General features: G+C 41.3%; 2 protein-coding genes across 7 annotated transcripts in view; one reads left to right on the top strand and one right to left on the bottom strand.

The window, feature by feature from the left end:
• LOC117237963 (neo-calmodulin-like) overlaps positions 1-14,982 on the bottom strand; it is an 84,115-nt gene that overhangs the window by 19,932 nt on the left and 49,201 nt on the right. For 3 of the 6 annotated variants that reach the window (XM_033502426.1, XM_033502428.1, XM_033502425.1), the window contains one exon: positions 11,446-11,487. The exons of the other annotated variants lie outside the window; for them this stretch is intronic. In XM_033502426.1, the coding sequence (XP_033358317.1) occupies positions 11,446-11,487 (42 nt within the window). The remainder of the gene's footprint in view (positions 1-11,445; positions 11,488-14,982) is intronic. 6 annotated transcript variants of the gene reach the window in all.
• LOC117237964 (troponin C-like) lies at positions 81-5,778 on the top strand. Its single transcript, XM_033502433.1, has 5 exons — positions 81-217; positions 548-566; positions 1,572-1,715; positions 4,140-4,388; positions 5,481-5,778. Exons 1-5 carry the CDS (start codon positions 215-217, stop codon positions 5,507-5,509), a joined length of 444 nt encoding a protein of 147 aa, XP_033358324.1. The 5' UTR covers positions 81-214; the 3' UTR covers positions 5,510-5,778.

The following is a 14,982-nucleotide window of genomic DNA, read 5'->3' as shown; positions in this document are numbered from 1 at the left end:
GTAGCATTATAGCAGTGAGAATTGGCGTCGTCTGTCTGCGCTGTGAGAAGCTGTGAATTTCGATAGTTCGCAGGAAGGGATGAGAGAAATTCTTCACCTCCCCTACCATGCGTTCTAGCTGAGCTTATAAAAGATATCCAGTGCGGATAAACCATTAGTGTGGAAGAACGAAGGGACACACGCATCGTGTTCAGTTTGCTTGAAACCGTCGAAGATGGTTAGTCAATTTGTTAATTTAGTGGGGGAGAAACGAAATCGCGGAACTTAGTGACGTTTGTTGCATGGGCACGCATTGATTGGAGGATTCTGTATCGAAACGGCAGAAAATCGAGCAGTTTGGCGCAACGCCAGCGATTCTATGATCGATTTTCCATATCGGAAGTAATTGACAGACAGAGAATTAAATCTCCAACGAGAAACTCTATCAAAATTCGTTCGATCGGCCTGCCGTTTCTGAAGTGAATAGGATCCAGTTAGCGAAAAGTGCTTCTCTCGTGTATCGTCAACAGTGAAATTGTATCGAAACGTTATTTCTTCTTTGTTTCAGGATGACGAACAGCTGAAAAGTAAGTAAAACCGAGCAGGCGAAACTTCTCGGCCGTAACTGGCGAAAATGAAGCGGAACGGAATTCCGCTCGCACAAATAGACACTGCGCATACAGCGCCGGCATTTCGTTAAATCCCAGACGCGTCAACAAGTATGGTTTATTCGTCGAAAGAAGGTCGAGAATGTTTAAGATTTAGGTCGCAGCTGGTCTGTATTTTACATTGGCGAGGCATCGGAACTTCAAAGGACCATTTCCCCTTCCAGTGTACGGTTGTTCATTAAGATTTGTCGCTTCAACGTGGCCAGACCGGATTACGAACCTCTGCCAAATCGAATCGATTTATCGCGGCGACGACCGAACAACACCGTAGTCCATACGCGAGAATTTCTTAAAAATGTTACACCTCCTGTCTTCTCGTTTCCGCCCACGCTTTTTCCCTCGTTCTATCCACAGAGTTTCGGAACGCGTCACGGTACTACGTGGCGCTCCGATTGCGCAATCCAACTCTGTATCGCGAAATAAACCGCTGATTTACTTGGCCTCGTTATTTTAATATACGCCGTTGGCATACCGTGTAAATAAATACAGCTAAGTAAATAGAAGCATCGATGCCTTTCGATTACGCGTCCAGAATCTTTCAGGAGATGCGAAAGATGCCTGAAATTTTGTTCTCCACTCCTGCATTCAACATACAGTAGCTCACGGATGTAACGTTCGTACGGTACGAACATTCGTAGAAACCTCTGATGAATTATATTACGTGTGAAATTTCATTAGCACTGCAATAAGATCTGATTACAGATCAAACAGAGTTTGAAAGCTAGAAGATATTTGCTACAAATATATTTAAAATTACACAAGTATATAAATTATCATTATATCAATAACGGAGAATATTAATTAATTTGTACACTTAATTTCCTACGGTAATCGTACGAATACTTTCAGCTACTGTACGCCAACAAAATAACGGCGAAGTAAACGATAAGCGATACAGAAGCAGTGATTCGTTATATTTTACAGTGCTCAGGAGAGCCTTCTCCATGTTCGATTCAACGAAGTCTGGTCGGATCGAGAAGGAAAAAGTAAGAACAATCCTCAACACCCTAGGGCACACTTTCGACGATCACGAGCTCGAGGTGCTACTCAAACAAGAAGACGAAGAAGGTACTTATATATATATATCGCGATTTTACGAATTTTTACGTAACGGGCATTTGGGACGCAGCAGAAGTTCCGATTCTATTGCATTTTTCGCGAGCTTCATAGCAATTTTTGGAACGACATTGGTACTCCGCGGATCGATGCCTTCGTTCGACCGAACGGGGCCAAATAATTCATGATATAATGGCTGAGAAAACGGCGAAACACGTGTGTAGGTAACGAAAGCTAAGTGACGCGAACGCGTGGAAACTTTTCCCAGGGCTCGGCGGTTTCGGTATTTGTTTCACGCAGCGTTTAAGTTTTCCTAATCCATTTTAATGGCACTGCCTATACCCCAGCCCCTATTTCTGTGCCGTCGTTTCTGGGCGATTGCTTGACGTTATGGACTCGTACTAGAGCGAAATAATCGAAAGAGACTACCTGGCGATAATTTCCTCTTTTATCAGCAGGCTTATTCAAACGGCGGATATCATACGTTGATATCTACGTTAAGATTTCTTTTGACTAGTTTTTCAAAAGGAAGAATGATCCCTTTCAGGATTTCTACGGAGATATCTTCCGCCAAGTCTCGTCGTAGGCTCCTTTTTACAGCAAAAAAGAATTGGGTCGAGGCGGAGCTTCCTCCTACAGCCTACTTTTTCGTATTTCGCTATTCGCGTATATATCGAGTCACCGCCGGAACAAATCAGACAGTGCGTCCCTCAAAGAATTCTTATCCACGCGTGCATATCCGAGAGAAGATTCAAAGAGCCGACTAACTTAAAAGTAGTGGCCAGCCTTTTGGTCTGGCATTATGGAAACGAATTACACTCTCGCTGGAAAGTAGTAAGACGCTTATAGAACAACAAAGTAGAGCTGAGAAGTTGTTAGGAAATTGTTAAAAGCTCTACGGATTATTGGTGGGAACATTAGATCGTAAAGAATTTATACCGTTGGATTGCAAGAAGAGTAAACTATTTAAAAACTCGTTCATTTTGTTGTATCTATAAAAATTAACCTCCGAGTGATATTAGTACGCTAAGTATGTCTTCAACGTGGCAAAGTGTCCAAGGTGTTGCTCAAAAATTGTAATGAGCAAAGTTGCATGTCTTTCATCAACAGATGTAAGTTTTTACTCAAAATCACGATATGCTGTTTAAAAGCTTATCGGTAGTCTCAATTGCCAACGAGCAAACTCCTGCAACAAGCAATGAAAAAAAAAATATTTGCAAATTGAATCGTTGCACGAGGACTTAGGTTAATTGTATCTCGTGCAAATAGAATTTGGCCAGTTCCCTCCCGGTTGCCGCCACGATACAGGCAAAAGTTGCCGAAGAAAGCCGCGATCGAACTATTCCAGCCACCGTGTTTGCCTCTACAATGTTCGAACGAAGTATACTCAACCGTAACGTCGATCTGTGACACCAAGTCGCCCGAAAGGAATTACTTTAAGCTCGTCGAATTGCCTCGGAAATCGAGACAATGCTCGTGGCTGACATCGCATCCTTTATCCTAGCTTTATCAGCACGCATTATTATGCAGATATCGTTCGCTCTGTACGATTGTACGTCGATGTCGACTCCAAATACTCTGTTTATGCTAAGGGATGTTAAGGGCTTCGACCGAATGATTTATGGTACACGTGGAATAATTATTGTTTCTAAGGGATAGAAATTTAGTGCTTTCGGATGTCGGATGCTATTCATAATTAAACTGGCAATTATACAAATTTCAGTGTCAAATCGACGAAGGGAATCAAATTTAGATAGAGATTCGTTTTATCCATTGAGAGTTGTGACTTTTTATTCGTTGGTAGGTTTTCAGATATTCCAAAAGATATGTTTACAACCTGGAGTCTCGAAAGCTACTTTCCCATAGCCACTTCTCGTAGATGAAAGTTAAAAGAATTTATGAATTTGCGAAATTTGATCAAAATCAACGTCTCGTAATTAAACGATGTTCTCTGTTGGCAGTGATTCATCGAATATCAACTTTCATTCTAGCTTCTACGTATTTTTTCAATAGCTGATACTTTGTCATAAAACTCGGACGAAGGCAACCAACGATCACCGCATGCAGCTCGAACGTTGCGGAAGGTTGCATGAAAGTTCTATGAAATGAAAGTTGCTCGAACTCCCGTCCACCCCCATAACAAAAGAGACCGCCGCTCTTTTTTCTCTAAATCCACGCCCACAAACTTAGTCGATCGATGAGAATTATATTTCGATGACCGATATAAATTTGAAATTTATTCCCGGCAAGCGTTTGGAAGACTACCAAGTATATCGTCTCGGATATTTTTCCATCGATGAAAAAGCGACCGCGGAACGGAATCGGAAAGGAGGCTGAGAGAAGCTTGTTTACACTGTCGATGAATTGCCTCGAAGGAGAGAACAGTATCTGGAGATGGATTTTTTTTTTTAATCGTGGCCTGGGTTGGGCTTTCAGGCAGCGGAAAATTAGATTTCGACTCCTTCTATCGTGTGGCCTGCCACTTCCAAGAGGAGGACGACGAGGCCCTGCAGAAGGAGTTAAAAGAGGCTTTCAGGCTTTACGACAAGGAGGGTAACGGTTACATTCCAACGAGCTCTCTCAGGGAGATCCTCGCAGCTCTGGATGATCAGATAACACCTGATCAAATGGACGGCATGATCGCTGAAATAGATACCGACGGCTCTGGCACAGTTGACTTTGACGGTGAGTATCACGTTTCCTCAAATTATCCTATTCCGTCGTTCGCGTGCCCCTTGACACAAGAAACGTTACATCGCGAGTCAAAACTTTGCTACCGCTACTTGTTTCGTACAATCGAACAACTTAAAAAAGTTAGATAAGAACTATCCTGTTGGTTTAGACAATTTTTCTATCAAAATTCTGTCGAAGTTGAGGGAATTACTATTGCAGCAACGATTTCAAAATAATAGCACCATTAGGAGATTTAATACGGGGAAGTGATTACCAAATTTGTAAAATTGTTAGCCATAGAATGTTTTAATTACACGTGATACTTTTTTTTTTTTTACAAAAAAAATCTGCCAGTGCGATTCGAAAAAATGGTTACGATATTGGCAACGCGAACTTTTCGACTAGCTTCTCCTATCTATGGAGCTCGTTACGATGGCTTGCACGAGGGCTTGATTAAACCTTGAACGTCTTAATACCAACGTTCCAAAGCTTCTTTCAAAAAACTGCGAGGAGGCCGTATAAAGGATCAAGGATACGACCTACTTGCTTTCCAGGAGAAGCATTTTCTTGGCGCTGTGACGAAATGAAAAGGACTACCTCGCAATAATATTTCGGCTTATCCCGCGTCAGTCGACCATACGAACCCTTACCGAAAATAAGATTTGTAAAGAGGTATCAGCTGAACATGATCTCTCTCCCTTTCATCGAACCAACGTTCTTGATTATCTCTGCTGCGTAATTAATTTCTTCGATTATACCGAAAGAAATACGTAATGGAAAGGCATCCGTCAATTTTAAAAGAAAAAGAACGTTCTTTAATTTTTAATGTTACCGCAAAGCAATTCTGCCGACGTTCCGTTCAAATTGAACGTAGTTAGTATTTTTTATCTTTTAGTTATTCCCATTGCCCTCATACTATAAAATATGAAGAGTAGAATCGCATCGAAGTATTTATGACCGAAGTGTATATCATCGTCAATCTCTACAGCGAAGGAAAACAGATTTTAATAGCAAGTGGATCAAAATGGAATTTTTTAATCACCACACACATCGTTCGACTACATCGTAGCGCGAAAGCTAATCTTATTAATTTTTGTGTTGCAGAATTCATGGAGATGATGACCGGCGATTAAGCTCCACCAGAAAATTCACCATCTCGCGTGAAAGGAACGCCTGCATTTTCTTCCTACGATACTCTCATTAATCGTGGACGAGGAGCTCTCTCTCTCTTGAAATTGAAATTCCACGGGAGAAAGTCGGGTACACATTATTCATTTCGGTCAAAAACGAGCAAGGGATCAACGAGACTTCATCGAACATCATTTTTTTCCCGCGCGTTTGTTCACTCACAGTGTACCGAAATCATTAAGTATCCGATTAAACGTTGCCTTTACCGACCGCACGAGAAGACCATTTTTATTCCGCTCCAATCGAAAACGGCGAAACGCTATTCGAGTTTGTTTGATACTCAACGTCAAGTGATCGACGTAAGTTATAGCAGCACACGGGAATCGGTGAACGGCCATTATTCTTCAGTTCGTATGATGAATGGACATCTGCGAAACCGTGAAACCGATTCTTTTTAAGGTTCAGGGCTCTCTTGCACAATTGAACTAATATTATTAGCGAGATTTTACAACTCATAAATCACTAGTATCGATAGATCTTCTTATATAATAACAATAAACTTTATAATGAATCATATGAAATTTTACAACCAAGTTTCACGTGTGACAAATTATCCTATTATTCCACGTGAGATAGAAATTTGTAAAATTATAAAGAAAAAATTCTCTAACCTCTAACCTGTGGCTTATCGATTCGCTAACGTTATTCGCTGATAGATTATTGTGCAAGAGGACCCGAGTCGCTTAACTTGACCGATCTGACTGAGGCCCTGCTGAACTTTAATAATTCGCTTGAAAGCACGTCCACTGAAATGACAGCGCCTTTTCCAAGTATAATTCGCGTGTCATAACGTGTCATGGCACGAACAGGTCGTATTTCTAAATTTTAACCGACACCCGTTAGATACTCGTAGCTCGACGCGCCTAATAATTTCCTGTCTCCTTAAAAGCGGCAAACTTGTATGGGATATTCATCAAGGATCTCCGGCGAGCAAATCGCTGAGCGTGCAGTAGGATCGTGTTCGAATTCCGTGAAGGCCACTTATTCGATCAACTCGGGCATCGACTTGCTGCAAGGTCGAGGTCTCTATACTTTATAGCTTCGCGTTCTGCATATATCAGCCGGACTATCGAGGTTATACAGTATAGGCAATGGATACGATTTCACCGGTGTTTACGATTACCTAGCATTTCGAACCTTTGGTTTTTCCAGCTTGGAAATTGGTGATGGTAGACTGACCTTTACGGGCTACTCCAAATGAATGATATATGAAAGATGACATTTGGAGTGAGAGAAATTGAAGAGTTCATTGTCAAAAACAAGCCTCGATCCTTTGATCTTTTCTTCGGCTGTGCATGCCATCTGAAATTAAAATATCCAACAATTTCAGTTTTCCATTAAATCGATTCATAAATCATGAAGTTATGAACTTTGCAAAGTCAACAACCTACCGTCATTTGAACTACGTTTCCTTCAAGCGCTGTTATCAGAGTAAATTACGTCGATACGTGTGAACGCTTAAGAAAACATCGATTCCGTATACTTTAAAATAACTATCTTACCAGTAGGAATAACTCTGTTCATTTGAAAAAAAGCTATTACGATAGGAAGCAACTTTGAAGGTTGTTTGTATAAAACCAGTTAATTTTCGTTCGACAATAAGTCAGGATATAGATAGATTCCACCGTATGTCCTATTTCTGATAACCAGAAAGCGTTACGTAATTGACGAAGATCGTTTTTATTACGAGCCACCGTATTATCATAATCCTCGATAGTTTCTCATTAAGAAAGCCAATGTAATAGGCATCAAGACAAACCAATGGAAACTGAGGTTATAGACGTTAGAACAACGAAGATAATCTGGTTTCTTGACAGAGCAATTCTGAACGATCGATCTCGAGATCTGGAAGTCAGAATTGTCTCCAAAAGATTGGGAAAAGCGTGAGAGCGAGGAGTCGAGGATCCGCTGAGAACGTTCAGAGACACCCATTGCCACCCGTCACTCATGCTCCGCTTTCAGCTTTTGCCCCTTCGACTTCCTTCCTTCCATTTTAGTCGGCTCTCTCGTTCCTCTCTCCACACAGGACTCCACCACGGCTCTAGGTCCGGCCCCGGCTGTTTCACCCACTCAAGTTTTGTCCGAGTGTTTGCGAGCGAGACCCGGAAGCCGCTTTCAAAGGATCAATAATTGGGGCCGACTGCAACCGTCCTTGAAAAGCTATAACCTAGCTAGTAGATGATCCGGAGGATTGGTAGGTCGCGTAAAAATATATCGAAGATTCAAAGGAGCGATGCAGATGTATCGACGGGCATCGAAGGTGGTTCAAAAGCAAGTCAAATAAGGCGGAGCTACAGTGGAAGTTTGGTTATCCGGATTAATAGTGACACGCGATAATCGAATCCTTCGGGAAGCCGAATAATTTTATTTTCGTACGAGGATAATTTATTTCTATTTTTATTCTGGACCCTTCGTATAGGCAACCCACAGAAATTTCATTCTCAAATCTTTGTCTCTTTCTGAGAAACCTTTTTAATATTTGACTGAAAATTGGTTGCACGATTCAGTAAAATATCGAATCAGTGTACACCCATTTTCTCTGACTTTTTCAAACCTTAAAACGGTAAAAGCTTAAACGTGGACATAAACAATTCAGTTTGCGCACATAGGGTTGATACGAAACAGGAATAAAAATGTTTCAACAAAGACGTTACAATTTCTTCTAGTTTCTAGTTAATTGATCGTTTCTTTAATAAGTATTCTCCTAAATCAGTTCTCCTAAAGCGAAATTTTGGTCAAGTCGACTGTACTACGTTTGCGTACATTTTTTCGAGGTTAACCGAAGTTAAAGGCGGTCGTTGAAAGCGCTTGCGAACGTTTAAAGTTCACGTGAAAATCGTTTGCAGCGCGTTTTGCTGCGAAAAAGCGCCGAGTCTCGTTACACGGGGCAACAAAAGGAAAAATATAATGTAACCCTGAAGAGCAATTACAATAAGTGCGACCTAGATTGTGTTCGTATACCTCGGACGCCGTTACGTTTCTATTTTCAGTGTTTTATACGACTTTTCCACGTCGCTGCTCGCCGAACGACGTGTACTATTCCAACGTGAAAGAACATTTTTGTAGCCAGCGTTCACGGGTGAGCAGTCATCGAGGCGTGAAGAGTAGCAGTCGATTAAATCGTATCGATAGATTGACGCGTGTCATCGAGAGTGATGGGTATTCGACATATTCCCGAGGGAACAGCCCCGGTGTACAGCAGGTGCCAACTCACGGCTGTACGTTTGGTTTATCAAAATTATAGAGGGAAGCAACGTTGGAGCAACGTAGAATGAATTTCCAGAAACGCGTTTCAATATTTTGGAACACTTAGCGGGAGCATTACAGTAATCGTCGAGTATGTCGGATTTACAGTGGCTCGTGAAATTATCCTAACAGTTCTAGAAATCTTTTACGAATGCGTGTATTATGCGCGTTATACGAAACAGTTTGATATTTCATTAGCGCTATAGCGAGATTCGACTATCACGATTATACTAATTAAGTTTGAAAGCAATCTGAAAATGTACATATTCTAGAAGTTACGAGAGTACTGCTTGAACTCTGTTCGTTGCTTCATTCATATAAGTGAACACTACAATAATCACGACTCGTGTCTTGTAACTGTTTCAATCAAATTTCGAAACACTTTATATAACACTAAATGCTTATATATATGTCTATCGTTAGAATGTTCAATGAGGTTGAAGCGATGAGCATCGACAAGAAGCGCGCAAATACCGCGCGACAACGTCGGAGGTAAGTGTAAAGGCTTGTACGAACAGACGAAGAGAGGAGGGGAATCGAGTGAATAAACATGGGGATTCGTGACCTTGGAACGTGTCACTGCACTTGCGATACAGCAACTAGAAGTAGGTGAATGCAATTAATAATTAAGGAATGGCCACGACAACACCGACGACGAGGGTGCAGGCAAGCTATCGATCGTCCTTCTCAACCCGAACCATCCTCAACCCAAACCTACTGCCTTCCCGGCTACATTCAAAGACTCTTGCCGCCAACTCTTATTGCTTTTATATCCGAGACGACTACTTGTCGAGAAGGGTGCTCCGAACGAGGGACCTAAGATGCCATTCACCCGATTTTCTTCTCTTAATCTACGATGCCGGGGCTTTTTCGGGCCATTTGTTTCCAAAAGAGATCTCTTCCCGCTCTCTCGTGAAAATGGGTTTGTTCGAACGACACCGGCACCCGTATATTTTATCGGGCGAAAGGAATTCGTTGCCCTACCGGTTTCAGGCTTCACGGAAACGATAGATCGGCCCAGCCGTGGATGAGCCATGAAATGCACCGACAAATATCGATGACACCATCGACGGTATACCCTTGTTCCGCTTTAAGCGGTTTGTCGATATTTTTCTCTCAGTTTCAGTAGCAAGAGTTTCAGATTCCAAATTGTGAAGAGTCGTTTCCCATTCGAAATGGAGCGACCAGGTATCTCGCGAAGATTCGATTCGCGTCGAAAAGCGCAGCCGTGGCACCACGCCCCGTCGCTCGCATTGCAGTCCAGTATTTCCGAGATAAAACGATTCCCGTTTAAATAGCTCGAAGAGGCGCGGTTCGCGTGATTAATATGCAAAGTCGAAGAGAAACGCTACGGGCGGACCGACTCATGACTGAAAGTCGAGGCAAGAATAAATTACGAGCCAAAAGAGCGACTGGGAATGAGAGTAAAAGGCGTTAGTCAAAGACTTACGTCCCCGGTTTCTTTGTTCTCCGAGCTCTCAATCTACTCGAGAACATCGAAAGAGTCTTTCGAGAAAAATTATGTAATTGCTCCGCCATCAGAGCAATTGTTTTAAACTTCGCTCTCGGGGAAGTAACGAGCGCATACTACGGGATTAACGCGGCGTGTAAATCACGGTGCGTCGCGAATAAGGCCGCGAACATACGGAGCGACGAAACAAGTAATGGCACAGTTAATGCCGATGTTCCAAATGCCAATCTCGCCGTTCACTGCTTGCCGTATGTTCACGACCTAACACACTCCGCGTCGCCGACTCGAGTCGTCCGTATTGAGCAAGGCGACGCAGAGTCTGAGAAGTTGAAACTCGCGTTCGTCTAGAAACATCCAATTCTACTTGCAAATCGAGCGCCGTTGCACAGTCATGTCGCAATACCGATCGGATTATTCCTTTTTTTTTTCTCCTCTATGTACTTACGTTAACTCCTTTTATAAAGATCTCCCGGCGAATTGTGTCAAGAAGAAGAAGAAGAAGAAGAAGGAAAAGAATGAGAAAGTGAAAGAGAAAGAGAGATTAAGAAAGAGAGGGGATGCACGAATAGATCAGTGACCTACGCTAAGGCAGGCGAGTTAGACATGCATGATCTACTGAGTGGTGTTCGGTGAGGAGTATCATATATATACATATACGTAATAAGTATAGAAAGGGTGTGCGTGTGGGCGGCAAGCTTCATTCACCATTCCTGCGGCTCTGTGTGTAGGAAGACAAAACAAACCGTCAACATGCATGTACCATACATGACCGTGTACTAAAGTTGGATATTTATCTGGAAAATGTGATTAGAAGGGTCTTTAAACCATGTCATAGTCCAGCCTAATGTTTACACTGTCCCGTAGTAAAGCGTTCGTTTATAGTCGATTAATCGCGCAACTAGGGCCGACCACGCGTTTATTCGTCTCGCTGTAAACGTTAATCGGTCCGGCGATGATCATGATCGTAGTAATAGAATGTAAACTGGACAGTTTAATCGTCGTGTTCCACGAAATTGGAACGCGAGGATCGCGCGCACTCTACGCATCTACGCACGAGCATGTAGTGTCTAGATTCTAAGTGTCTAGCTATTTCCAGCTAAAAGTAATAGCTAGTAATTAACTAATTTCTCAGCTATATGTGGATTATGTCATTTTGGTATGTACCTGGCTCAGGCTTCTAAAGCTACTTGTACTGGCGCTGCGGGCCTGTAAACACAAGTACAGTACAGGTCACCAATCACCACACACTGCAGTTGGAAAAGTACAAATAGAGATATGCTATAGAATATAGGTACATAGAATAGTAAGGTGGTTACATATAACACGGAATGGTATAGAGAGTAGAAGAATAAGAGTATGACTGTGACAATTTGCAGAGTTACGGGTACGCGCGTATACTTTTGGGTCAGTTTGTTGCGTTACACCTAGACAGGGGAAAGAACGTTGTTACGATAAAAATCTTTGGTTCGACGTGCAAGCAGGGAAGATGTCTTTGTGACAGAGCTAAACTTTTCAGGATGTCTCTTGTAATATACCGAGTAATCTGTAATTACAAATTACTGGTGAATTGCTTGTTGCGTCCAAAAATTGGTCCCAAGAAAAATTAATTGGTTTCGAAGAAGATACGATCTGGTGTTATTTTTGTAAATGGTCACGTAGAAGTCATATAATAGTCATATAAATAAAATTAAAACTAATTGCAGTAGATTGTGTCTTCTCGAAAGCATTCGATCGTTTTTCCATACATCAAATAATTTAGGAGTAATTTGTGATTATAGATTGAAATAAGACATTCCATATAAAAGGTATAAAGTTATTTCTCGAAATGGAATCTTCCCTGCTGGTGCAATTACGTGAACTGAGCTCGTGGACATTTGTCAAATTCGCAAACACGGTATCATGGTAGTACAGCGTATTAACAGCAGTGCACACTGAACATATACGACAGCATAGCGTGGGTTCTCAGTGTTGAACAATTACGAGGCCAGTTTTCGTGTTTTTCACAGTCATATGTAGCTCGTTTTTCTGTACAATCAAAGCGTTTAGGAGAAGCGAGAAAGATAGTATCTCGTGAAAAAATAGAAAGTAAGTGGTTCGTGTCGATCGTTTCGTGAAACGTGTGCAGATTAAACTTGCCGCGTACTTGCAGCGTTTTCACCACTGCCGCGTTCTCCGCATGAATCTCAAACTTGTGAAAACTGTCGCACGCGTTTCTTCCTGCCAGTTTCCTCGATGTTTACGGGCCAATTAGCTTAATACGTGCCTTGCGACCGATCCCAATTCTGATAATTATACCGTCCTTGATAATAAGTTCTCGACCAAACTCAACAGTATTAATTTAACTCCAAATATCTTTTACGATGTAAAACGTTACGATATGTATATCATATCGCTCTAGTGGCGTGCAAATGTTTTCGATCGGACGGATCTTTCACTTTATAGTCCAAAAGGGGCGTCTAAAAGAATTTTAATTAATATCGAATCAAAGAATACGGCGAATAAAAAAGGACGGTAGAAGATTAAATTTTCTATGAATTTGTCTGTACTTGCTTCGTGGCAACTTACGCTGCGAATATAAATCGCAGATAGTATGCACGTATTTTTCGTGGACAGTTATGAGCAATAGTTTCTCTCGTCTCGGAAATGAAAAAGCGAAATAAGAAGAAAGGCAACGTTTCGTTGCCGCGACTTACTCGGTTGCTCGAGAGTTGGCATTGTCGTTTTAATTGGACAGCGGTTTCGTTCGTCAAAGGTAACGAGGCGGTACGCGCGACTGGTGAAAGACTTAATTTGCTGGTTTTACAGAGCTCTCGATTGCATTTCTGCTCGATATGAAACCTTCAGAATACCTTTTTAAAATAGTGTCCTGTCAAATGAGTTAATTGGATCGTCGAAACGCAATTAATCTGCCCCATCTGTCCTAGTAACGAAACGACGAATGAGATTTTAACGTTCGTATCTTTACACGCTTATTAACTCTGTGAAAATCGTAGTTTCATTTTTCCTTCTTTCTCGCTCTTCGTTTCCTCATTCCGCAAACATCGCCATTCGTTTGTTTTAATTTTTATCTCGCGAAGGTTCGATCATTATCGTCACGAACGTCGAATATTTTATTTCACAGCGATAAGACGAAGGGTAGATTGAAAAGATTTCTTATTTCTACGTAATATCTAAGTTTCGTAAAACAATGAAATCGTACATATAGTTTTATAGAATAATAACAAATGTAATTTAAAAAGTAATAAACGTGTCTGCACGAAAATATTTACACGAAAAAAATCGTGCCAGTGTTCATTGTGTAACGATTAAAATATTCATAAAAGGATTTCACATTTATCCATAAAATTATCGGAGTGGTCTGTACAAGATTAATTTTTAATGATTTCGGGTTACGTAGCCAGTTTCAAAAGCACAAAGTCGAACTCGTTCTCGAGCACGAGTTATATTCGACGAGTGTGACCGATCAAAGAGCAATTACTCAAATCTTTTTTAAAGTTGTTCCAATTAAAGTTCTGATAGAAAGGGTCGTGCGTGATGGTTATTCGTCTGGTAAGTAGAGACGATTGACATTGAACGCTTTAAGATTCAACCTGACTAGATCTTACGAACATCACGTAATTAATATTCGCTTAATTATCGGAAAATTGAAATGCGCTGATTAATAACGTCATGTCGAATCGTACGGTCGAGAAGCATTTTGACATGTGCCGAGTTTTATTAGTCTTTTATTAAACTTCGTCGATACATTTTAATTAAGAAAATAAATAAATAAAAGAATAACTTTATATACACGTGCCGTTTGAAGTTTTATTAAAAAGTGAGCAAACGTGAAAAAAACCGACCCACGATACTATCGATTTCTAATAGTATTCATTTGGTACTGGAACAAAATGTCTTGGGCTACTTTGTTACTCTGATGCACACTATATTCGTTATTCTCGTAAACGACATTTTCAGTGTATCCTTTGCAAAGATTTCTTAACACTCTGCTTTTCGCGTAAATCTACTGATAACTTCAATCAGTAGCCGATGTTTGCCTAGTAAAAAATTTCAAGTATACTTTACGTAACGAGCGACTTGCGCGTGATATCAACGTAGTGTCACCGGACATTACCATTCGGTCTGCATTTGACAACACGTTGGTGCAACCGGACGTGAAAGTGTTAATTATTCTTAATTATTCACGAGAAGCTCATACGAGAAACTCGTTTAACTTCGAGACAGCTCGGAGTTGTTCAACAATCATAGCCCACCGAAGTCCATAGATCATTAGAATTCCAGTCAGCCGTAAATGTTCGATAATTGGATATTCGCCGTGGGAGTCAGCGATGGACACGCGGAATATTTTCACGGATGAGCCGAGCGAAAATTTGCAAAACAATTACGCAACTAGGGAATAATTTGTGGCGCGTGCTACGTGCCGTGTCCGACACGAGCTGCTGCGAATAAATGTATCGCCGGCAACGTTGTTAAATAATTGAATTATTAACGACGTCTCATTTTATGTTCGCTTCTATGCGAGCCGCTCGATAATTTGTTCGCGTTGCTTCTTTGAAAATAGACGCGTGGGATCCCGACAGTGGGAAAATACGTATGTATAGCGCGCATATAGAGTTTCTACAAGCCGATAACACGAACGACAGTAAGTTACGGCGAGCAAAACGACCTAGTAACGTAAACGAGACATAAACGAGATAAAAT

Source organism: Bombus vosnesenskii, unplaced genomic scaffold (assembly GCF_011952255.1).
Source record: "Bombus vosnesenskii isolate JDL3184/JDL3185 unplaced genomic scaffold, Bvos_JDL3184-5_v1.1 scf7180000013417, whole genome shotgun sequence".
Classification (NCBI taxonomy): domain Eukaryota; kingdom Metazoa; phylum Arthropoda; class Insecta; order Hymenoptera; family Apidae; genus Bombus; species Bombus vosnesenskii.
Note: the sequence above shows the minus strand (reverse complement) of the source record. Positions and strands in the feature narration are given on the sequence as shown.

What these genes read in the sequence shown, in the direction of transcription:
- LOC117237964 (XM_033502433.1), top strand. An exon ending in CAAACAAGAAGACGAAGAAG is followed by an intron (nt 1,716 to 4,139) that starts GTACTTATATAT and finishes TTGGGCTTTCAG; the next exon opens with GCAGCGGAAAATTAGATTTC. An exon ending in TGGCACAGTTGACTTTGACG is followed by an intron (nt 4,389 to 5,480) that starts GTGAGTATCACG and finishes TTTGTGTTGCAG; the next exon opens with AATTCATGGAGATGATGACC.